Source organism: Boleophthalmus pectinirostris, unplaced genomic scaffold (assembly GCF_026225935.1).
Source record: "Boleophthalmus pectinirostris isolate CB_2022bp ecotype Guang Dong unplaced genomic scaffold, ASM2622593v1 HiC_scaffold_15, whole genome shotgun sequence".
Taxonomy (NCBI): domain Eukaryota; kingdom Metazoa; phylum Chordata; class Actinopteri; order Gobiiformes; family Gobiidae; genus Boleophthalmus; species Boleophthalmus pectinirostris.
Window position 1 is genome coordinate 11,098,367 of NW_026571070.1, and position 26,201 is coordinate 11,124,567.

At 36.8% G+C, this 26,201-nt stretch overlaps 1 protein-coding gene across 3 annotated transcripts in view; it reads left to right on the forward strand.

Annotated features, from left to right (window-relative positions):
• pfkpa (phosphofructokinase, platelet a) overlaps positions 1-26,201 on the forward strand; it is a 103,186-nt gene that overhangs the window by 59,971 nt on the left and 17,014 nt on the right. The window contains exons 13-21 of one of the 3 annotated variants that reach the window (XM_055151107.1): positions 9,027-9,173; positions 11,976-12,046; positions 12,180-12,267; positions 13,882-14,034; positions 18,448-18,600; positions 21,526-21,690; positions 22,504-22,565; positions 23,042-23,153; positions 25,073-25,172. In XM_055151107.1, the coding sequence (XP_055007082.1) occupies positions 9,027-9,173; positions 11,976-12,046; positions 12,180-12,267; positions 13,882-14,034; positions 18,448-18,600; positions 21,526-21,690; positions 22,504-22,565; positions 23,042-23,153; positions 25,073-25,172 (1,051 nt within the window). The remainder of the gene's footprint in view (positions 1-9,026; positions 9,174-11,975; positions 12,047-12,179; positions 12,268-13,881; positions 14,035-18,447; positions 18,601-21,525; positions 21,691-22,503; positions 22,566-23,041; positions 23,154-25,072; positions 25,173-26,201) is intronic. The other 2 variants (XM_055151106.1, XM_055151105.1) reach the window with 2 other exon arrangements.

Sequence of the window (26,201 nt, forward strand, 5' to 3'; positions counted from 1 at the left end):
CAGTGCATTTTTGATTCGATACGATTTATTTCAAATCGATTTGATACGGTTCAATATAAAATAAATGCTATATCATGACTGTGACACTAAAAGTCTTTGTTATACCACTTCTTCTGCAAAGTTCATATGACACACAAACATTTTAATGGTCTGTAACAATATAATTTAGTAAAATATACCAAAAAATACTCTTGGTGATATATTGATACAGCAGCTCACGATATCGATACTGTATCATTTTTTTTATTTTTTTTATTTTTTAATGCATTTATTTTGGGCAAGTAAAGATTTACATTTATATACAATGGAACATATGACATAAGTGAAATCATAATAGAAATGAAAATAACAACAACTACTAATAACTATTATTATTACTATTTTGCCCAAAAAGGAGTGGGAAGAAGAAAAACTTATTTAATCCCACCCCTACTCTTCATAATCTAACACAATGATCTTATTTTGCGTTTTTCAGACATTTTGAATTAAACTATATAAACTATTTACAAGTGCAGACAAGAGTCACTGTTATAGCTTGGTAGTATAACATAAGTGCACCAACAATGGTAAAGTTAAGGAAACAGACAATGGTAAGAAACAACAAATACAAGTAATGTAATGGCAGCACATACCAGCAATGGTAAGAACGTTACGTTAACGATACAATAGATCAATATATTGATATTTTTACACACCTCTAGTGCTTCTTTTGCTCCAAAATACAATAATTCTCTCTGTGAATATGGTTGCCTCTCCACAGATATGACCTGTAATGTAGCCTTTAGTTGTCTCCCTTGACATCATGGAACATTCTAGACAAAGCAATAACATCTCCACGAAGTCAAGCAGCCAGTGACGGACCCACCCATCCACCAGAAAAGCTCCGCAATACACCTTTATTGTAGGTCATATGCAATTTTCTACAGTCTCATTAAGACACTGGGTGCACTGGTGTTGAGAAAGTCTAACAGAGAGATTAGTGCGTTTCTGTGATGCCCTCAGTGACCGTTTTGTTGCCATTTTTCTTTGGTTATAATATTCCTGGGGAAGTTAACAGTCACTAAATGAACAGTTTGTTGTGTAGCTCCATGAGTTGAGTCACTGCGAGTCTCTTTCACAGTTTGGCCTGGACTGGAGCTCTGCCTGGAGAAGTGTTGAAAAAACCCTTGCTCTTTTTTCATCACTATAATGCTGCTTTCATTTTGGGCACACAGTACTCATGACAGGCCTGGAGATGTGTGATACAGCAACACTTACCGGTAGATAATATTACAAAATAATCTTTAAATAAACTACAAAAAGCCCATATTACCTAACCCATTTTAGAGCTACTGTATTATACTGGAATTATTATTTGCTAGATATTGATATCGGCCAATATAAAAAATTTAATCCTAGATAAATGTATTTTGTTATTATTTTGACAAATGGGAAACATTAATTTGTGATCTTTACTTCATCTTAAAGGTGCACTGTGTAACTTTTCTAGGGAATCAATCCATCACCTGCTTGTTTCCATGGAGATTTTACTGTTTGTTTTTTTTGTTAATAAACTTCGTAATAGCGATGGAGACAGCTTAATGGTCAGATCTATGGACAAGCAAGGCTACGCATGGTAAGAATTCATGTTTTTAAGGTATTTTTAAGCTATAAATTCAGTTGTAAGTGAGGAAATGTGAAGCAGATATGTGTAATGCCCTACTGTGGAACATTCCAAGCAAAGAAATAACATCTCCATGGAGAAGTTACACAGTGCACTTTTAAGATTTGTGGACCTTGAGATAAAATGCTGTACAAAATCTATCAAAATCACTACAATATCCCTAATTGCAACATTATTTCTATGCATTTACTATTTGTTTTTTTTTGAGACAGATGCAAAAAAAAAAAAAAAAAAAGCAAAAAACAACAAAAACTAAACAGAAAAAAAATAATAGTCATGCAGTATGGAAGTGACACCGTATGTAACATGTAGTATTTCACCTGTGTGACTGTACACTGTAATGAAATACACGCTTTACGATAATCAATGATGAACCTATTTAAATTGATCTGAGATGCTAATTCTTCGTCCCCTGTGCATTTCTAGCCTTTTATGATTCTAATAAGCGTCTGTAGATTGCTCATAGGAACAGATGCAATTACCCACCCCTCCAAAACGCCGTAATGTGATTTCTGCTGTAAAATGAAGTGAGGCTTGTCTCCGAGGTCTGGTTTTGTCTCTGGTGATTGGCTGTGACAGTTCAGTTGGAGCAGGCGTTGTTTTGTTTCACATCACGCGGGGACGATGTGTTCTGCCTTGGGCCCTGTCAGCTCAGTCTGTATAAGAATTAGTGAATTTGACATCTAGAGTTTTTTTTTTTTTTTTCTTGTTGTTGTTTTTAATACTTGAATTTTTTGTGTAATTTGATCTAATTAGTTTCCACAGGACAAAGGGTGCCACAGTGATGCATACAATAAAGACATATTCCTCTTTTTACCACTTTAAGTGTAAGTAGTGGAGTGCAAAAATATTGAAATATCGATATATCGTATAATTAAATGTGATAATACAATAAAGTATAAAATATAGAAACAATTCTTTTTTTTTTATTCTTTTTTTTTCTTTTTTAGTGTTGTATGAACAGACAAATACAATACAACCTGCGGGTGTGCCTTGATGTCCACAAAGGATGTATTAATTAAAAGAAAAAAAAATATATATATATAATAATAATGAACAATAGTTTTTACAGCCACTTACAAGAAAAACAAAGTAATGGGTCAAACAAAGTCCGATTTCACAGTATTTATATAATCAATCCACCGTTTCCATTTGCTTTCAAATTTAAAATATAGAAACAATTCTATAAAAAAATAAAAAAAAGTGCATTAATTCGGAATCATGTTTTTAACTGTTCAACTGTAACTATACTTATTAGGGCTGAGTATCATTAAGAAGTTGCTGATACGATATATATCTCGATTCAGTGAGCTTTCGATTCGATACGATATATTTCAAATTGATTCGATACAGTTCAATAAAAATAAAGGCTAAATCATGGCTGTGATACTAAAAGTCTTTGTTAAACCACTTCTTGTGCAAAGTTCACATGAAACACAAACATTTTAATCCTCAAAACTGTGAAAATATCAAATGTGTCACATGCACTGCAAAAAAATAAAACCTGTCCAAGTTAAGATGACTTGAATTAAGAAAGTTTTATGATGATTTGAGTAACTTTCACTTGACAAATTATCTATCAGCGGAGTAAGATTTTTTGTACTTAAAATATGAAATGATATCATATCGTCAAAAGTCTCACAATAATATCGTGTATCGCTATCATAATATATCGAATTACAAGTTTCTTTGCTTAAATGCATGGGAACTACATATCCCATGATTCATTTCAGCGCAAACATGAAGATATATGTTTTTTACGTGAATTCTTGGGGTTATGAGGGAAATAATTCACACCAAAATCTTGTCAAGGTATTTTAAAAGCGTAAACGTGTCCTATCTACAATTACATTAACCTCTCCAAAAATATCGCAATAAATATCGTACTTTGAGATGCAATATCGTGATAATATCGTACCGAGAGATTTGGATATTGTTACATCCCTACTTGCTACACTTAAAATATGAAAAACACCAAGTCTTTTCCGTTTAAAATAAGAAATGAAATCAAATGTTGCTTGAATTAAGAAAAACACACTACTCAAATAAAGTGAAAATGTTCTTAATTTAAGTCAGTTTAACTAACGTAGATGTTACTTTTTGCAGTGTGAACGAGTTTCCTTTCTCTAAACAAGCAACAAAACTGCAGCGCTGTAACAAAATAATTTAGTCAAATACACCAAAAAAATACTCTTGGTGATATATTGATACAGCTGCCCACGATATATCGATATTTCAATATTTTTGCACACCACTAGTTCTTATTAATTGCACTTAAGTCTTTTTAAGGTGGTAAAAAGAGGAATATGTCTTTGTTGAAACTAATTAGACCAAAATGTGTAGTGAAAATGAGCCGTGCCTCTGAGGATAAACATGTCAAACTCGCAGGACTGATGTACAGAGACAGACACTCATGTTCAGGCCTGCAGCGTTTGGTAATGGTCTTTGTCTCTGCTGCGGGAGCTTCACACTGATCTGACACAGAGAATCGATTCATCCCCACAGAGAGAAATCAAACTGTGTACACTCTGAGTTTGTGTTTACTGGACCTGAGATAAATTGGACTAAATCTAAAAATATCTATTGATCACCGCAGTGCCATCACCTACTACACACTGTAATCCACAAATGCCATTACCTATTCCTGGGTTTCACAAGCAGTTCTTTTCTGATTTGAAGAACTTTGTGAGGACTCGGTGAGGATCTTTCCCCATTCAAAATCCATAGCTTGAAACACATGAATTTAAGCTATGCAGATGACACGTTTTTCGACATTATATACTGGAAGTGTCAAGAAAATGGCAATTAATTCTCAGTGTTGGGAGTAATGTGCTATAAAAGTAACAAATTGCTGTAATGCATTGCTTTTTGCTGTAACGCAATAATGTCACGGCATTACAGGGAAAAAAATAGTAATATTTTACTCAGTACAAATGTCAGTAACGTGTGTCACAATGCTTTTTTAACCTGGATTGAAGTGGTGGGTTTTTCTTCATACAAATTCGCTAAAATTATTGTGATATCAGCAGCGATGAAACGCCAGAGACGCGCCCATGTAGACCGTCGGGTGACCACGAGCGAAAGAACCGGCGCAGAACTCCACACTCCACAGCGCTAACCACAGCTGACACCCGATCACGCCTTGCAGACACCCTGTTCCACAGACTCAGGGTTCTCTCAGGGGCAGTCCTAGATTCCAAGTTGTAGTCCAAGATTAGTCCCTGGTTTAGTCCTGGTTTAGTCCTGATTTAGTCCTGGTTCAGTCTGGGTTCAGCTCTGATTCAGTTTTGGTTTAGTCTTGGTTCAGTCCATATACAGCACAAAAGTTCAGCATCTTCACAGTTATTTTGGTGAGAGTAATGCAATAGTCATGTAATGTTTTACATTTTAAATGCAGTAATATTGTAATGTACGAATTACTTTGAAATGACAGTAACACATTACAGTTTTAAAGTAACTTCCCCAACAGTGATTATAACATACAACATATAAGAGAAAAGACTGAATTATGCTTAAATAATGTTTATTGTTTATTGTTTATTGAGTTGAGGAGCCTAACTCGTGATGGTGAAGGCTCTACTCAGAGCAGAGACGAAGCGGGACAAGGCTGACTTTGGTCGGTTTTGAAAGACCTTGATCTCCACGTTGAGACATTTTACAACGTCTGATTCAAACTCTGCATTGTCAGGGCTGCATGCTGCCTCCAGGAGATTGGCAGATGATCCATAATCTTTTTCTAGATGTCTAGCCGCCCCTTTGCCAATTCTCATGCGTTTGTTGTCGCTGATGTTGGCATCTGGACCCAGGATAAGCTGGTTCTTGATCTTGGTGTCCAGTCTGTTGGTGATGTTGTGGCATGCATCTCGACTGTAGACTTTGTTCTTCTGCAGTATCTTCTTAACTAAAGCATGAGTCAGGCTGCAGGACACGGTGGTTCCAAACTGAAGCACAGGTGAACTGCTGCTTTCATCTGGAGAAACTGTCTCTGGTTGACTTGGTGTCTCTCCTTCACTGATGGTGCTTGGTTCAACAGGAGAGGAGATGGGCTCAAGTCTGGTCAGTTCAATCACAACAGTGAATATTGTTTTTGTTTTTTTGATCTGAGTCTCTGGTGGATTCACCTGTAGCTCAGTTTGGACACCATTTGTTGACGTCTCCAATGTCGTATCATCTGGAACCACTGTTGGTGTCTCCACATCAACATCAAGTACCTCTGGTGTTTCTATCTCGGTAACAGCTGCTACCTCTAGTGGCTCAGTGTCAGAAACCTCAGGTCTGTCCTGCATTTCAGGTGTGGGCTCCTGGATAACAGGATCCACAGGCTCTTGTTGTGACAATGAGCACACTGGTGCCAACTCTGATGGGGTCAGACTCTCCAAATCTCCCATCCCAGACAGCATCGGAAGTTCTTGTGGTACATCGTCACTAATGGAGAGATCCACCACAGTAACATGTGTTTCCAAGAATTTCATCTCCTCTGTGTTGTCTGGTACTGGCCGTGTCTCCACGTCACTAACATCAATTATCTCTGGTGTCTCCACGTTGGTAACATCATTATCTCTGTTCTCCACTTTGATAACATCTGTTACCTCTGGTGTCTCAGTCTCAGAAACCTCAGGTCTGTCCTGCATTTCAGGTGTGGGCTCCTGGAGAACTGAATCCACAGGATCTTGTTGTGACAATGAGCACACTTTCACTGTGGTCATTTCATATGTATCCTGAGGAACAGCTTCTTGCACAGCAGAAATGACATTCTCTGAAACCTCCTGTGCATTTTCAGTAGCACCTTCTGATGGCAGAACTTGTGAGTCCGCTGATGAAGACTGGTCTAGAGTCATGGGTGTGTGACTTGAGTCTTCCTGGGTGACTGAAGGTGCATCTTTGTTTTCAGAAGAGACGTTTGTGTCCTGTGGTTCCTCTACTTTAAACCTGTACCCAAACCCATTTAGGATGAGGGCTGCAGCGTTCTTTTTAGCGTCCTTTGCGCTGAAACCTCTGGCAGTCACAGTATTATCTCCAAATGTTAACTGCACATGGTAAATCCAGTTCACTGTGGTCCTGTCCACGTCCACCACAGTGTAAACAGGAGGTCTCGCTCTCTTAACAAACACCAGATCATTAAGGAAACTTATGGGGTTTTGATCCTCGTTGAACACTGGTGTGTCTTTGCGGAGACCCTGGTTTTTCTTTTTTCCTCTTTGGGACTGTGTCAGGGAGAGGCAGTCGCCGCAGGTCAGGCAGCACCTGCTGAGCTGCCAGTCTTTTGGCCACAGGGACTGAAGGCCCCTCACCTACTCCAGTGAAATCCCCCGCAGTTACTCTGAAGGTGAATGTGGCCTTATGGACAGGGCCTTCTGTTTTTAATTTGGTAAACTCAACTGGCAACTTAAGTTTTGCCCCAAGTTCAAAAACTTCGGAAACTACATGTTTGTAGTCGACATCCAGCTTGTCCATGCTGTATGTTTGTGCAGTTTCCATTGTCGTCTCTGACAGGTGATGGGTTTGTTTGCAGTGAAACAGTTACTACCTTTGCTCTCGGTGAAATGTGTCTTGTCTCTTCAGAAGCAAGTCAACGAATGAGGAACAGCAGCGAGGAGAGAGGCTTACACAGTCTCAACGCTGTGATGTCATAAAGTGCATTACATAACATGTGGTTCTCGTCTCCTATTGGCTGTTTGTTTCAGATTCTAGAATGTGATGATGTAATCATCTCAGCTGGAGCCAAGAGACAGATTTCCCTGTTGGTCACACTGAACTTTGTTATTATTCAAATAATTAAATAAATACATAAATGACAATAAAAATAAATTGAAAACGTAAATGCTCAAATGTTGAAGTTGATCATTTGTATTACTGACTAGAGCCAAGAACTCACTGCATTACAACAGAAATCTGCATTTTAACTATATTTATTTGAGCCGACCCACATCTGTATTAAATATTGTGTGTTTCATTCAGCTCTTTGTATTTATTGAAACATTTTATCCTACTGATGCTGGTATTTGGAAAATGTTATTAAATAAAGTCCTGAAAATGAATGAGGCCAAAGAAACACGTTTTGTCTTTTGTGCCGCCCATAGTTCTGCCACAAAGTTTTAATGTTCAAGGACATTTTTCGGTACCACTTTATTTTTAACTAACTGCACATTATCATAGTTGTAGATGGTTATTTTGTCATTAACTGGTTATTTATTCAGCTCTTATTCATGTCTAATTCCCATAAGTTTATTCTGCTATTAGTTAGACATTTACAAACACTTTCCTATTAGTACACTCCTTATTACTGCTTATTAGTTTGATATTAAGCCATTTTTTTCCATGAATTGCGACTCTAATAAACTTTTGGTTGTTAAGGACTAGTAGCACAAGAAATGTATTTTATACTTATTTGCACTTAATAAATTTTGCTTGTGTAATAAAACACTCTTTATTAGGTGTTCATAGAGTCCAGCTGCCATGAATTAAGTCATTAAGCTCTAAATATGTTTTGATCTTTTGTAATAAATGATGAGTTTGACTCAAGTTAAAATGAAATATGGTTCCTTATTCTGAAGTGGTCTCTTCTTCACACTTAATTCAGACAAAAATGGCTAATAAGCAGTAATAAGGAGTGTATTAATAGGAAAATGTCTAACTAATAGCAGAATAAGCTTATGGGGAATTAGACATTAATAAGGGCTGAATAAATACAAATTCATGACAAATGAACCATCTACAACTATAGTTAGATGTTAATAAGTGTAAGTTAATAAGTTCTAATGAAATGATCTCAATGCATAACTTCTTTTTCAGACTGTAATTCACAAACTGCATTCAATTCATATTTTCTATATCAATGTCGATACTGACAGAGGCAAAAAAATGTCAAAAATGTGTGGGCTGCCCTTGAATTTAATAAGTAACATATCACTGTACAGTCAGTTATACAGTATTCATGTGTTCCAGGTAAATGTTTCTTTCCTGATTTGAAGGCTTTTGTGTGGCCTTTCCCCATTCAAAAGATATCATATTTTGGTTTTAATTACATTTTTGCTATAACAACAGTGGAAAATTGCCTTGCTAAATCCTTCAAATCAAATCAGGAAGGAATCTTTATGAATGGGATTCAAAAGAACATTTTATTTTGTGTTCAGTAATTATGTATTTTTTTGTATTTATTTATTTATTTATTTATTTATTAGACCATTAACACCGTTCGCAATTGGTACATTTGAAGAAAAAAGATTGCTACTAGTTGTTTTGTTATTGGTTATGTTAAATTATGTTTCCTTTTCCTCTTTTATTTGTGCCCAATGACATTATCTAGACATTATTTATTGTTTTCATCTAAGTTTTTTCATTTGTCTTCCTTCTGTCCTCACAGAGCAGCTTTAACGTGGCGGTGCTGAACGTGGGCGCTCCGGCGGCGGGCATGAACGCGGCGGTGCGCTCTGCTGTCAGGGTGGGCATCTCCGAGGGGCACAAGATGTTCGCCGTCAACGATGGATTTGAAGGATTCAGCAAGGGACAGGTGCGTAATGACTTTAAATGATATGTATATTTTTTCATAATACAATCACAGAATATCGAATTAAAAGTTTCATTGCTTAAAATCATTGTTGCGGTGCAGATAAAAACAGAGAGAGAACTACATAGACCATGATCCTTTGCCTTGCTTCAGTCCAAACTTGAAATATGTCTTTTGAAGCGTTTTTAAATCTTAATTATTTGGATTGTGACAGAAAAGTAGCATATTCACGATTTGGTTTTCCTCCATAAAAGAACCCAATATATTTCGTATTGTGAAAGTATCGTATTGTGAGGCTTTGAAATCGTTACAGAACTATTTAGAAATTTCTGGTGTTCTGTAATTACGAAAAAGTACTAGTCTGTAGGTGGGGATACAATTTACACAAAACGAGAAACGAGATTGGATTTAACGAGAATGAGATGAGATTTTGACGTTATATATAAGAAATAAATTGTGCAATCCGGTTCCAAATTTTGACCTCTCCATTTTTAATTTACTACTTAATATTTTTATTGTCACTGTAGCTCTGCTTTTTGGGACTATTGCTTTTCAAAAAATGTAACTCACCAGTACCATTTTGTTATCCAATTCAAACGGAAAAACATGAAAAAAAACCCCAAAAAACCTCAGGGTTAAAGTTAAAACTTGTGCCGATTGTGTCTCACGAGATCTTGTCCCATCCCTACTCGACTGGTATTTTTTGCCCTAGAGCCAAACAGAAACCAAGAAAATCAAATGTTGCCAGAATATTAAACCTTGTTATTTGTTTGTCCTCCCCTGAATGACTTGATTAGAGATTGCAAGCTATAAATAACATTCTTGAGGGCTGAATACTGCAGTACTGTGAAAATGACTTGGAACTGAAATGAGGATATGAGCAGTGTTGACTCAGATGTGTTTAGTTTGAAAGTTGGTGCAGATTTTTGCACTTGTTTCAAAATATGTCTGGGTAGTTTACTTTTACTTCTGCTGCTCGTTACATAACTAATCAATACTATGTGAATGAACGCTGATATTTTTAATTAATGTACAGTTTAATTTAATTCAGTCTATTGCCCTGAATGTCCCACAGTAGGGCATTAAACTTACCTATATTGCAGTTGTATTTGTGCTTTTATTGGTGCTTATCTTCATGGAGAGACGTAAGTTTAACGCCCAACTGTGGAACATTCTAGGCAAAACCATGATATCTACATGAAGAAAGGAAAGGAAGGAAGTAGAAAAGTTACATAGTGCAGCTTTATTTAGCTGTATTTAACCAGGAAGTCCATTAGTAACTCAAGACTAATGGACTTTTACAAAAGAGAGACCAGGGAGATGTTGTTATCCATTTTAATTAATTACTTCTTATTGCAACACAAAATTACTTTTCTTAAAGCTGCCTTGCGTAACTTTTCTTGTGGAGGATCGGTCACCTGGTTGTTTCTATGGATACGCCATTGCTCTGACATGACATTAAACAGCTCTACCTTACATTTATTCAATTACAGCTGGTTTTATAGCTCAAAAATACCCCCCAAAAAGGTGCTATGACTGTGAGTGGGGTCACCTCTCCACAGATCTGACCTGTAACGTCGTCTGGTTTGGTATCCGTGAAGATAGAAAGGTTTAATGCCATACTGTGAAACAAAGCATTAAAATGTTCATGGAGAAAAGCGTTTGACAGATCCTCCACCAGAAATGTTAAACGATGCACCTTTAACCCACTGTATTTCTTGTCTATTTAAACCTTCTCCATCCAGTGTTTGTTTTATATAAAGTGCTCCTGTCCCTTGTGTATTTATGTGCTCGGGCTTTAATAAAACTCGTTAAATATCCAGTGAGACCGCTGCCAAAATCAGACTGTGCCAAGTGACCCAGAGCAGATGGGCCCTGCAGGAGTTATGGATCTGTGTCTGTCTGCTGCTTTCACTGTTTTCACCGCAAAGAAGAAATATTGTCCCTATTCAAGTTTCATTAGTACAAAAGGTTAACGTGGGCCAGTGGGCTAAGTGATGTGTGGATGTAATTAGCCGTGTCATGTTGGATAAAGTAAATTTCTATCCACACAGTACAAAAGGAGTAGAAAAAAAGGACTTGTGTGAGAAGTCCAAATCACCAAACAATCGCCAGTGTTTATTTTAATTATTCATTCATTCATTTAGTCGACGGATTGTGGTCCAAGATGCAAAAATTTGTCAATAAAAATATGTTTGCCACTTTATACATATATATAAATGGACATAGCTAAGTGAACATGGGAACACTTCTGGCTCCATCGACTGTGGCTCCAGTTCACTTTATATTGAAAAACTGTGTCCCCTCTTTCGCTCTCTTAAAATTACTTAAAATGTTGGTATTAACCCGCTCTACATGATCCTGGTGTTTTTATTTCACCATTTTGTCCATAAATTAAGATATGAACGTTAAAAACAGACAAAAAAGGAGCCTTTTTTCATAGCACTTGCAACAGGTTTGACTGACAACATTGTTAAGTGGAAAGGTTTTAAGTTTTGTTTCTGTAAAACGTAAGCAAATATGCTCAAAGCTGTGTGGATAGAGAAGGATTGCGGACACAGAAACAACGTGTCTGGAAGCAAATCGTTTCCGATACGGTGAGACGTCGATACGCGGATTCGTTTCCGTGTAAACGTAGTCTACATTCGCCCCGTAACTAAAAGTATCAATGAGCTTCATTTGACTGGAGCTGGACGCTATGAGCCATGTCAAATTTAGTCCACTTTTTATACAGTCTGATGTGTAGCTATTCTTTATTTCTATGTACATACTGTATATTTATGTTGATTGTGTTTGTCTTTTCAGATTAAAGAGATTAAATGGTCAGATGTTGGAGGCTGGACAGGTCAAGGTGGATCATTGTTGGGAACTAAAAGGTAAAACCAACATATTTTTCATAACTGGTTGTAAAAATTACTTCCTTACTGTGCAATGAACTTGATTTCCTGAAATACAGTTTATATTGCCAAGTGCACAGATCTTTTAAACGACGTTCCTCTGCTTCTCCAGAACACTCCCAGCAAAACACGTTGAAAAAATCGCAGAACAAATGAGAAAGCACAGTATCAGTGCGCTGCTAGTTATCGGTGGATTCGAGGTACGTTTTTACACCTATTTATTTAGCATAATCAGTTAATATATAGGTAATACACTAACACAGATGAATTAACATAATGAATCGAATATACTGGTACATAAAGTTATCAGTTAAATAATAATAAAAATAATAAAATAGTCTATAACAGTTGCAAAACTTGATTCTAACTCTGTTCATATGAAGATTTTATGATATGTCTAAATGTGTATAGATGTATTTAATGATTGATAATGTTATGCATAAGTTTAGGGCTGCACAGCATTTGAAAATATTAAATTACTTAGGTAACAGTAACCTCACAATATTTTAAAGGTACAGTGTGTAACTTTCTGGAGGTGGCACGTCACCAGCATGATTCCATGGAAATAGAAAGTTAAAACCATACTTCGGAATATTCTCCACAGAGAGAGTTTTATGATAAAGTGTGATAGATTATAGCCAAAATGAACAGTATTTCCATGGAAGCAACTACGACGAATATGAGTCAGGTTTGTGGAGATGCAAGCCAAGAAAGAACAAATGCTTTTTCTGTTTTTTAGTGCGATTTAAAAAAAAAAAGAAGAAAAAAAAAAGAAAACCGTGCTTTTTTTTTTTTTTTTTTTTAAACATTTTATTTATTTATTAATTTTATTTTATCTTTTTTTACCTAAAAGTTACATACTGTGGCTTTAAAGTGCGTAGGACATTTTTATTATATATATTTTTTTATATAATTCTCAAATTTGGACTTAATTTGGTGGGATTATACTTGTTGTAAATATAAATTATAGTTTTACACCAATTAAGAAGCAATTTGTGAAGAAAAGTGGAAAAATATGTTGAAAATTACAGGAAGTAGAAAGTTCTAAACATATTAAAGACATCACACTGGGGTGAATTCTGTCCAAATTAGACACAAGAAACATTTATTTATTTAAATTTTATTTATTTATTTATTTATTGTATTTATTATTATTATTATTATTATTATTATTATTATTATTATTATTATTATTATTATTATTATTATTTTAATTATTATTATTATTTTTACACAACAATTTCAGGTGCTTTCTTACATTTTTATATGTCATATAATGATTCCCTAGTGCAATGTTGTGGTTACCAACCAGAAAGTAAAATTTGAAACCTAAAAAATGCCAAATTGAGATTTTTTTTAGCTAAATCTTAAATATAATGATCTGAACTGTAGTAAAATGCGTAGCCAAACCTGTCATAGTCACTTCAAACGACTTAATTCTACTGTGCAGCCCTTAAACTGTTTATGTTGTTATGAATATGCATTTATTCTCATTCAAATAAAACCACACCTGCCTTTTTCCTAGCCATTTCACGCAGCCCTGTTAGCGGCTTCACTTACCTCTGTATTAGATCGACTGTGTACGCTAGGCCTGTGTTTGTGTTTACGTGTTGTTGTCGTAGCAGTAGAGTGGTACCTGTCTATTTCGCTGCTGTCCGTTGTGATAGACCTGGCTCCTCCCTTGGCACCTTCACTTTTGCCTTTCCTTTGTGGCAAGTAGCGCCCGCCCCCCCTCACCCGCCCCTTCCCCGCACCTGTCGACCCTGCCATCTGCTAAGCGAGTCCGCAGACTTAACCCACGGCTCTGCTCTTAGGCCTTGCTGTCGCTGCTGGAGTTACAATCGGCGCGCGGCAGATATGAGGAATTCTGTGTTCCTATGGTCATGGTCCCCGCCACTGTGTCCAACAATGTGCCGGGGTCAGACCTCAGCATTGGGGCAGACACGGCCCTGAACGCCATCACGACTGTAAGTGATGGAGACGACACGCGAACGAGGCTTATGTGGAGTGCTAGCATGTGCAAATGAGAGGAAGTTTGAGTAGTAAATGTAGCGCGAAGAGAGGAGGACACAGGAGGAGGAGGAGGGAAGAGAAATGGCTATTAACCTTCGTTTTTACTGGAGTATTATCGCACGGGTTGGGCCATATTTCTACACATTATTTGAATAGTATTTTGTAGGGATGTAACAGTATTCAAATCTCTCAATACGATATTTACACGATTTGCATCTCACAGTACGATATGTATTGCAATATTCTGTGGAAACTAATCAAAACCAAAATATGCAATTATTTCTTTTTTTAAAACGCCTCGAAAAGCTTGTGGTGCTATTATAATACAAATAATAATTAAGAATAATTAAGGATCATGGAAAGGATTATGGTCTTTGAGCCATTGATGCAACATAACAGTGAATTTAACCAAAAAGAGACTTGTAATTCGATATATTGCGATGGCCCATGATATTGATTGTGAGACTTTTGACGATACGATATCACGATATTTTGGTTATTGTTACATCCTTAGTATTTTGTAGGGGTGTGCAATGCCGTAAATCTGGCTTTACGATATGCCTGTGACGATTCAATATATCACGATATATCCCGATTCTAAAACAAAGGACGATATATTGCGATTTATTTTAATATTATGGCTGAGTTACACCTTCGCGAGAACAAAACTGGATGAAATGCAATTTATTTAATTTCTAAATCATACGAATAGTGAATGGGATGGGAAAAACATGACTTTAAAAAATCTATTTGGACGCATTTTGATGGCGCAATGAAGTATCGCGATATATCAGTGAATGTTTTTTTTTCGTACGCCCCTAGAATTTGAGCTTATGAGCCACTTTTATGTAGTATATTACATTAAGAGAGGGTGAAATTACAATATAAATGTTGATGATGAGTATATTTTGTTTAAAGCAGACCTATTATGCAAAATCGACCATGTTATAGCTGTTTCCCCTCACTGTTTACTCACTGAAGTTGTATTTGGAGTGATTCGTGCATGTTTGAGTAATCTTTAATCGGTCAGTCAAGTTCAAGACTCAATTTTGCCGATGAACCCCAGATTTCACCACCAACGTCTTACTTATGTCGCTTCGTTTTTACTTCGTTCTCCACCACATTCTACACCCACCAGACACTAAAACAACACTTAAAATACAAACAGATAAGAGTTTAGTAGCCACTTCTCCCCTCACCTCCCTCCCTCCGTCTCTGTCTTCAGTCTGAGGTAAGTAGAGTGAGTGAAACATGGAGGCATGCTGAGTGCTGCACGGGTTTGTCGGCCATGTTTTCTCTGCCTGCTCCTCTACTGTGTGCTGTACTTCACGTATTTGTCCTGGAGATTATAGCGGCATGGTGTGTTTTTTTTGTATGCAGAGATCATACAAGCCGTAGACGTAGATGCCTGCTTTCATTTCTAATATATTTGGAGTTCGAGATGTTTGGAAAGTAGCCAGTAGTTTTGCTTGTGTGGGATCAATATATCTTGAGATTTTGCGACTTTTATTATTTCAGCACTACCTACTCGCAAATAAAAACCTAGAATTAACCAGAAAGACTTGAAGAGGTAGACAAGAAAGCCCTAGAATTCTACTTATTGTTAAATGGCACAGTGGTTGGTCAAGGGTTCGACTCCCGGGAGGCATGGGTCTTGTGTGGAGTTTGCATGTTCTCCTTGTGTCTGTGCCTGTTTCCTTCTGGTCCTTTAGTTTTCCCTACCACTAAAACATGTACAATAGGTCTCATCTGGTGCAAGACTCCCGTGAAAATGAGAGTCCAAGTCTCAGCGGGACTTTCCTGGTTGAATAAAAGATAATACATTCCACACCACATCACGATAAGGACTAAACTGAGACTAAACCAGGACTAGAACAAGGCCAAACCAAGTCTGCATCAGGGCGAAACTGAACCTGGACAAGTGTGAACACTGATGGTTGGCGGTGACGTCACGTTGGGGGTTTTCTACATCTATGTGTATGGCAGAAAGTTCAGTTACTAGGGATGTGCATTGCCTTGAGTCTGACGATACGATACATATCATGATATACATGTCACGATTCAATATATCACGATTTAACCCAATACTAAAATAATGGATGATATATTGTGATTTATCAATAATGACTTGTAATAATACAGTCAACTGCACCTTCAAGAGAACACAATTTGATGAAATATAATGTATTATTATATATTTTTTTTTTAATGTAAGTAATTAGTTTTTGTGAAAAATGCTATTTAAATAATCAATTCGGATCCATTTTGAATCCATTCAAGAATTGTTCAATGAAATATCACAATATATCACAGATTTTTTCTTACACCACTTGCAGTTGGTGACACAATGAACACATTAGCAAAACACAGCCACACGTTTTTAGATAATCTGAAAACTCACGGTCCTGTTTAAGTCTTTGTTAAAAGTTAAAAGTCAGCTCACCTGTTGTAGTTCCAATTAAGTCAGATCTTTCTGGTCAGATTGTGTTGAAAAAAAACTTAGATGAAGTCTAATAAAGCCTCAGCCTGTTAGCATCACACCCCCAGAGAATATTGATGACATCAGTAGCAAAGTATCGATACGCTTAGACTTCCAATTAGGTCCTTTATATGTTTATATGTCATGAATACCGTATTTTTCGGACTATAAGTCGCACCAGCCAAAAAATGTGTAATGAAGAAGAAAAAAAACATCTATAAGTCACACTTTTTGGGGGAAATGTATTATATTTAATATTACATGTATATGAAATCAGAGACCAGGAACCAACATTTCATTTTTAAAGGCAAGTTCTAGTAATAACAATATATCACATATGAACAGTTCTTCAGATAACTAGAAAAGCACTCAGAGAGCGCAGACCTCCGCCAAGGACTACAGTCCCCCTCATATTAATTGTGTTTTCCATAAATATTTGTCTCGTATCTTTCAATTTGGAATATGAAAGAGGATCCCATTGTCCATCCCTGAGTCAAATTTCATGGGGTTTGGTCAATAATTAACCGAGATATTGAGAAACAAAATTTTTGGCCCCATTTACCACAATGTTAACTAAAATTTCAAAGTGATCCAGAATCCAGGATTTCTTCCGGATCACCCCCAAAATGAAATCAGTTCTTCCTTTTCACATTTCCAACAAATCCTGAAAATTTCATCAAAATCGGTCCATAACTTTTTGAGTTATGTTGCTAACAGCAAACAAACAAACAAACAAACAAACAAACAGACAAACAAACAAACAAACAAACAAACAAACAAACAAACAGACAAACAAACAAACAGACAAACGCCGGCAAAAACATAACCTCCTTGGCGGAGGTAATTATAAGATAAACAACAGAACAGAACAAGTTTACTAAACTCTCGATCTCACTCCAAATCACTAAATTCACTGAATTCTTCATCCTCGGTGTCACTTCTGAACAACTATGCAACCTCCAGCGACCTCTTCTGAATCCTGACAGGATGGTTTTGGTGTCACTGAAGTCACTTAAATTTTACATTTGCAGTGGTACAGAAGTAAAGGTTTGATCAACTGACATGATGTAGACAGGACAGAGGCTCTTTTTGCAGGAGACATGTGCAGTAGAGTGAAGTGACAGTGGTACGGGAGTAATAGGAGCAGCAGATAGTGGCACACAAGACTCTCGCGGCTGTCAGTGTCAAAATTTTAATATATAAGTCACACCAGAGTGTAAGTTGCAGGAAACACCCAAACCATGAAAAAAAGTGTGACTTATAGTTTGAAAAATACGGTACATTATTTAATTATCCTTTGTGCCTTTACTTTCAAGTTTACTGTGATTCCTGAATCACAAAAAGCAGATGGGACCAAGCTCTTCTCAAACATGAGACACGACAGGTGCATTTGAAAACAACATCCTGCTTTGTTACATGAAATAGCAGCAAAATCACTCTTATGTAACCACAACAATACGAGGGATAAGACCAATTCTGTTGTCATCACTATAATTACCGCCAATTTCAGAGACCGTCCATAATAGCTCGCCACAATCACACTGCCTTTATGAAATACAATCCAACCAACTTCCCCTGCCTTTCCCTTTATCCCATTCCCAGTTTGTCCTTGTTTCTCTACTTCACTGGTCTTCCGAGAGTTTTTTATCTATCCTGTGAACCCCAAACTTGAATTTCTCCTCTTCCTCCTCCTCTTCCCCTCTTTCTCTCTCTCTCTTTTCTTTCTGGTCTCATGTCTGCCAAAGGGAAGCCATCACCCCTATCACACGGAACGAGCCGGAAAGACTGAATACGCTCTAGCGAACACGCAGATCTGTGGTCTGTGTGGACGGCTGGCTTTCCAATGGCTCTAATGTGTAGTTTTGTTCGTATACCATAACTGCTGTAGGCCCTAGAGAGTCTCCATCAGCTGTACGATGCCAGGGCGGCGTACGAGGAGTTTTGCGTGCCCATGTGTATGCTGCCCGCCACCATAAGTAACAATGTCCCGGGCACTGATCTGAGCATTGGGGCAGACACAGCTCTCAATGCCATCGTGGAGGTAAGGCGATTTGGGGGATTTATTTAGGATGAAAGGTATTGGTTAAGCTTATAAAGGTGCACTATGTAACTTTTTATGACTTTGCGATGCCTGGAATGTTCCACAGTGTGACATTAAACAGCTCTACTTTACATTTATTCAATTACAGGTGGTTTTACAGCTCAAAAATAACAAAAAAACAAACAAAAATAGACATTCTGACTGTGAGAGGAGTCGCCTCTCCACAGATCTGACCGGTAAATTGGTCTGGTTTCATCTCCAGGCTTAATACCAGAGGTGGGGACTTGCAAATCATGACTTGGACTTGAGTCACTATTTTCAGGACTTGAGACTTGACTTGATAAAATGGACCAAGACTTGGGACTCGACTTGGAGTTGAGGCCTGTGACTTGAGAAAATTTGAGAAGCACTTTTAAATCTGAATTAATTCTGTTTTCTGACTGTAATGATTCACTCTAAGATCTTGTCAAGACATTTCAAAAGGAAAAATTAACTAAATTAATTTCTACAACTCTTATATACTCTATAAATACTCAAATATAAATATACTCTCATTTTTTAAAGTACAATTTATCTTAAAATTCATATAAATTGCAAAAATCTAAGCTATATTTGGTACTTTGGTTTAAAGACTTGAAATGATGTGAAGCTCAAAGCAGACGATTTGGACTTGACTTGGACTTATGGGCCAGTGACTAGAGACTCGACTTGGACTTGCCTGTATTTGACTTGGAACTTGACTCGGACTTGAGGTCAAAGACTTGAGACTTAATTGAGACTTGCAAAACGACAACTTGGTCCCACCTCCGTTTAATATCATACTGTGAAACATTCCAGACAAAGCAATGCCATATTTTGACAAGCATTTGACGGAGCCTCCGCCAGAAAAGTTACACAATGCATCGTTAAGACTGTAAAGTTGCACTGTGTAACTTTTCTAGTGTGGGTCTGTTATGTGCTTGTCTCCATGGAGATGTTATTGTTCAACAGTATGGCTTTAAACATGTCTATCTTGCATTTTCTTTTTATTTATACCTTGGAAAAACACGCATTCTGACCTGTAACTTTTAATGCCATACTGTGGAACCTTCTAAGCCAAAGCAGTAACATCATGGAAAGGTTTTGGACCGTCCACCAGAAAAGTTACATAGTGCAGCTTTACAGAATAGTCAACAACACAGTTAAAGATTATGGTTTTCTAAATAACTGTATTAGTGGAGTCCAATGTTTATACAATTAATGTGGATTTTACATGACGTCTATTTACTTTATCTTATTATTAAAATGTCATTTGAACGCTTTGAAATCTTACGATAATGGGAACTCAAAACTAAATTCTATAACAAAATAATAAGTTATAGTGGATAGAAGGTACAGTGTTTACAATATACTCATTTCAAAGTCGTAGTGGGCACATCAAGTGTATTTAAAAACACATTTCTTAACATTTCACGTACGTTTTCCACATTGTACTACAAATATCTGCCCACAGAAAATTAAACAGTGAGTATATATTTATTTGACGGTCTTATAATGTCATAAGTGTGTGTTATTATCCATTATCGTTTATTTTTATTACGATTACAGTTACAGTATGCAGCAGTTGCCTTAGTGTAGTGTCTTTGTATGAGCTGTATGCATGCCTGCCTGGACACGAGTGACGCTTTTATGTGCAATGTACGATCCTGCTGCGTTTTCTGTTGATACTTTGCAGTGACATCGCGCTGGGGGTGCTCTATGTGTATTTTTATGTAGTGGAATGTGTTTAGTTTTAGTTATCACGGTGACCAAATGCAAATACAAGCCCAAAAAAAAGTTTTATGATTGACTGAAGAGCATGTTTTCAGGAGCTTGTGATCCACACGAGTGATCATGATCCTGTTTAGATGTTTAATTTTCCACAAAAAACGTGAGAGTGACGAACTGAAAAACTGCTGTGACTGTAATTTTATTTGAGAGAGACTCATTTAACAGCACAAATCATGTCACCTGTTGTTGTTAAAGGAACAGTCCATAATTTTGGACATAGGACCTCATTTCCTAGTGAGCCAGAGTGTTGGAGACGTGTGGAGACTCTTTTAAAAAATATTCCATCCAGTCCTTGTATTTGCAGAGGTCGCTGGTGCTCGGCTAGTGCATGTCAATGGCCATAGTTGTCTTACCCACTCTACAAAACACCCGAAATAAAACTATAATTACACCAGACTGTCGATGTGAATGTTTGTGTGGATAGAATAATATTTGAAATAAAACTAACCGGACTTCTGGTGACGCCATGTCAAGTTAAGCAGCTTGATTTTTGAGCTCTGGGGAGAGACCCTTAAAACTAGTCTAAATATAATAAACCTGCACATATTTCACCCAAAATTGGATTGTTAAGAAGTTTAGAATGCCTGGCCAACGAAAGGAGACTAGAATATTTAAAAAAAAAAAGTCTCCAACACTCTGGCTCACTAGGAAATGAAGTCCTATGTCCAAAATTCTTAACTGTCCCTTTAAGCTAAACCAGCTCTTTCTGATCAGACTGTGTTAAACCAAAGCTCAGAATAAAAGTGCACTGAATTACTTTATGTTTGTCTCCAGGTAGATGTCAGTGTTTTGGTGTAAATTGTAATAAAAACTCATAACAAAAACATTAATTCTAACTTGAATTCTGACACTCTTCACAAATTTAACCTGTAATTTGGCTCACAAGTCTCCATGGATATTCGTGTGCTTATGAACATACTGTGGAACAATGCAGTATACATGGATACAGTATGTGTCTAGACACATACTGTATCCATGGAGACGAGCACTTGACGAGTAACAGAGCTTCAGACAGAGCAGAGCCTCCAGTTAGCATCACACCCCCAGCTGCAAAGTATCTGTTTCCACGTCTACTTGTATTTGTTGTTAATTGTACGAGTTCTGTCCACGCTCTAGACCTGTGACCGTATAAAACAGTCTGCGAGCGGGACCAAGCGCCGCGTGTTCATCATCGAGACCATGGGCGGTTACTGCGGTTACCTGGCCAGTGTGGGGGGGCTGGCCTCTGGAGCAGACGCAGCCTACATCTACGAAGAAGCATTCGATATTAAAGATCTACAGGTGAACTTCTGCTGTAAAAATACTGTCAAGTTAATCCATAAACACATTGGATATTGGTATTTACAACAGTGATTGAATATTATCAGTATTCAGAAAAGGAGCCAACTGTGTTTTCAAAATTAGACTGAAATGGGAATATGAAGGACTATAAATGCTATTATTTGTTCTCTTTGCAGTGGGTATTATTTTGACAGATAGAGTCCACTAAATAACAGGGTCGTTGTCGCGCAAACAAGGCTAGAATGCAGATATAATAAAACATAATTTAAACACACACACTCACTATTTACATATTTAAATTGTAAATATAAACGTTTACTACCCTGTAATTAGAGTTTCAACAGCCTTAATAAAGCATGAACGCAGACTTAATTCATAAAGAAGAAATTGTTTATTATGAATGATTCAGACTTCATAACAGGGACAGACAGTAAAGCCTATCTATCTATCTATCTGTCTGTCTGTCTGTATGTCTGTCTTCTTAATTAATGAGCAATGCCTTAATTAATTCGATGGTTACTAAGTCTGAAATCTTTAAATCTTTGCTCGTGCTCTATAAGGTTATTTAAGGCGTAGTCATTATACAATATGTATTTATTTATTTATTGTTTATTAATGATGGAAAAATATAATTATGTAAAATTACTTATTTGCTAAATGCATGCAAGTTAAATTATTGAATAGAAAAATATTTAAGAGACATAACTGTACTGTCTGTTTTCGTCCACTAGAGGGTGTTTGAGTCTCGCTCTGCTTTCACTGAAGCGCCATCTGCTGGTGATGATCCATTATTTGTCTCTTTTCTTTCCTCAGGCAAATGTGGAGCACTTGACAGAGAAAATGAAGACCACCATTCAGAGAGGACTGGTTCTTAGGTAAATAAATAAATAAAAGTAAATAAATAAGTAATAATAAGTTGCTGTGATGTAACACTTATTAATTATTATCAGGATTGCATTTTGTATTTTGTATATATTTATCTGCATTTTAAATATGATTATTTTTATTTTAGTGAGACATATTTCTCCCTATGTATTTGTCCTAATTTGACTTTATTATGTCTAGCTTCAAAATTTTTCCTCAGGTTTCTATAAATATTTATGAGTAAGAGACAGTGAAACAGTTTCCAGTTGTTTTTTGGGTTTTTTTAGCATTAAATTATCATGCTCTTCTATTGTTCTTTTTTTTTTTTTTTTTTTTTTTTTTTTTTTATTTAGTCCTCAAATGATACAGCACTGACATCTTTTATTAAGCCCTTATCAACAGCTTACAGACTGCTACCCCACAGCTAGAGCTTTTATTATTATTTGAAGTCACAATTTCAACATAATGTTTCTAATTGTCTTTACAGGAACGAGAACTCCAACGAGAACTACACCACAGACTTCATCTACCAGCTGTACAGTGAAGAGGGCAGAGGAGTGTTTGACTGTAGAAAGAACGTACTGGGACACATGCAGCAGGTGGGCCCAATCACTAAACAGGAGAATAGAGCTTTAACGGCGTTTTGTACAGGATTTTAATTAACCACAAAACAACTAAGAGAGTTTAATGAAGCGTGTACCTCCTCTGCTTATTTGTACTTACTGATTAGGCGGATTATTGTGTTTTGGCTGCGAGTGCTTCCTGGGATTAAGGCAGGTAAAAATAGATCAAAAACCTGTTTATTTACCAAAGGAAAGAGCGGGGAAACTAAACAACAGCTAAATAAAATGAAACGTAGAATGTATCTGTTAAATAGTATGAAAACATAATCAAATTCACAACCTTATATGGTCAAATAAGCTATTATCAATTACCTAGTGCTGTACAATAATGTGGAAACTAAAAGTAAGTTGTCCACTTGTCACCAAAACCTCTTGATTTCCAAACATATATGATTATAAATATAGTATGAGTAATACAAATTATTTTCAGAATGCAGAAAAGTGGTGCCATTGTGCTATTTTAATTACCATAATTTTTGGACTATCAGCTGCTACTTTGATCTCACACTTTGAGCCCTGCGGTTTTTACAATGATCATTTATAGACAGATTATTTGTTTATCAACACAGCGGATGCATGTGCTAGCCTGATTCATCAGCCGGTTTCACTTCGTAGAAACCGTCTGACCTTGCAGCATTAGAATTCGTTCGCTCGACGGTAGGCAGGTACTTCTTTTATTTAACTAGTCGCTGCTATTTGGTCGTGATGTATGTAATGCGCCAAATCCCGTAGGAAGAAGGGCAGTAACGTCTTTCCCCTTGATAAAATTCTCCAAACATTCTCTTTGTTCTGACTTTAAATCCTTGATCTCGGGAATCGTTGTCAACACAGAATGTTCGTCTACATCCATCTCAACGCTTTGTTTACTGTTGTGCTGTTCCACAAAAGGGACACAGACAGGAGCTTGAGTTTGACGTCATGACTTCACAGCTCTTCACTGATTGGCCAGTGCGCGATCTACAACTTCCGGGGTTCTTGCAAACTGTCTAGTGTGTTCCGATTCCTGACCTAGTCGCTGGAGAGAAATGAAATTGAGCACTAAGTGGCGCCAGCCTGACTATGTGCATGCAGCCTGAGTGCAGAAAGCAGAAAGCAGTGTGTACGGGTAACATGAAGTTGCAGCGTTACTTAAAGATGTTGTCAGTGCAGTAAAACAGTTTATCACTGTGTGATAAAATAAGTTATAATGCTAAATTAACATTAGTGAGTCGGATACATCTTAATAATCTGTATGCGTTAAATGCAGATGGGTGCGTAAATGACATGAAGAAACGTCTTTAACTTCAGTAAGCGGATATCCACTCATTCTTTTAAAATTTTGTTTTGATGTGGCTTATATTCAGGTGCGCTCAATAATCTGACAATTATGGTAGTTAAATTTATAAAGTTAACAAGTTATAAAGTTACATTTAAAGTTACAATTACACTTTGAGTTTTGTGAGAAATCTCCATTTTAATTCCGATTATGGTAATGTTTTTATTGTTGGGCTATAACAAAACTGCGGTTGTCTGGTTTCCTCCCTTGTATCTTGTTACAGTAAAATGTAATGTCATGTGGTTGCTATGGATTTATAGTGACTGTTAAAAGTGCACTAAGTAACTTTTTCTGCTGGAAATGTTATTGCTTTGCCTGGAATGTTCTAGGTCAAGTTACAAGTCGACATTTTTTCTAAACAATAAACCTCCTGTAATTGATTAAATGCAAGATGGTTACATTTAATGCCATGGTGTGGAACATTCCAGACAAAGCAGTAACATCTCTAGAATGTTAAACAGTCCACAGCTTGGATAAACTGTAACACGTTCATATTTCAAACGTCTCCTCTTGTTTTTAAGCTTTATCACAGTCACTCAATGTCTTAACTTTTCCTTTTTTTTTTTTCTTTTTTTTCCAGGGTGGCGCTCCGTCTCCTTTTGATCGGAATTTTGGCACAAAAATCTCAGCAAAGGCCATGCAGTGGATCACTAACAAACTCCAGGAGACGTTCAGACAAGGTAAGGCAGCCTAAATATGTAAAGTAGCCAGTTCTATGTTAGTAAAACGGTGTTGTATAATATATAGACCAGATATATATTATATTATTGTGGTAGCTGTAACCTTCCCGTCCAACAGAGATGTTTTGTATTACAGCCAAAATAAACCCAATATCCGTCATGGAGTCATTCTGTCTTACAATACAGCATATTTTATTCTTCTTTTTGAAATTAAAGGTGCACTACGTAACTTTCAGCTGCTTGTTTCTATGGATACGTCAGGAATGTTCCACAGTGTGACATTATAAACAGTCCTACATTACGTTTATTCAATTACAGGTGATTTTATAGCTCAAAAACACTCAGATAAACATGTATTCTGACTGTGAGCAGGGTCGCCTCTCCACAGATCTTACCTATAACTTGTCTGGTTCTGTCTCCATGAAAATAAAAGGGTTCAATCCTTCCAGACCAATAGCATCTTATATGACACCGGCGAATGTTTTATATAACCACGCATAACTTTCCAACCATAAAAGATAGAAACTTGCTCTTTTTTTTCCCCATTCTTAGCTTTCCGACCATATTTCCGGCATTATCCTACGTCAAACGCTCGCTGTGTGATGACATCAGGAAATTAAGTGTCCAATAGGAACTTTATTTCCACTAAACACATGCGCTCCATCCATTTTGATTAGCCCAAACTTTGCCAAAGAGTGTAAGCTGAGTCAAGATAGTTGCCTGCTCTGAGCGTCTATGCTTTTAATAATTGAAAAAGCTGCTCTAAGTGCAGTTATTTCTCAAATAAATGGCAAATTATGCATCCTGGTCTGAATAATTGCACATCCCTTGTTATTTTTATTTTATTTTATTTATTTCACTCTAAATGTACAAATACAAATACAGCTGTTTCCATAACTGGCACCAGTAAAGTAATGGGGCTATTGCACTTTTTTTGTTGTTGTTTCGAGGGCAATAAGGATATTTTTAGTTTACTTACAGACTTGATATTTTGCACTTTTGCAGCTAAGACCCTAAAGTAAGCTTTTT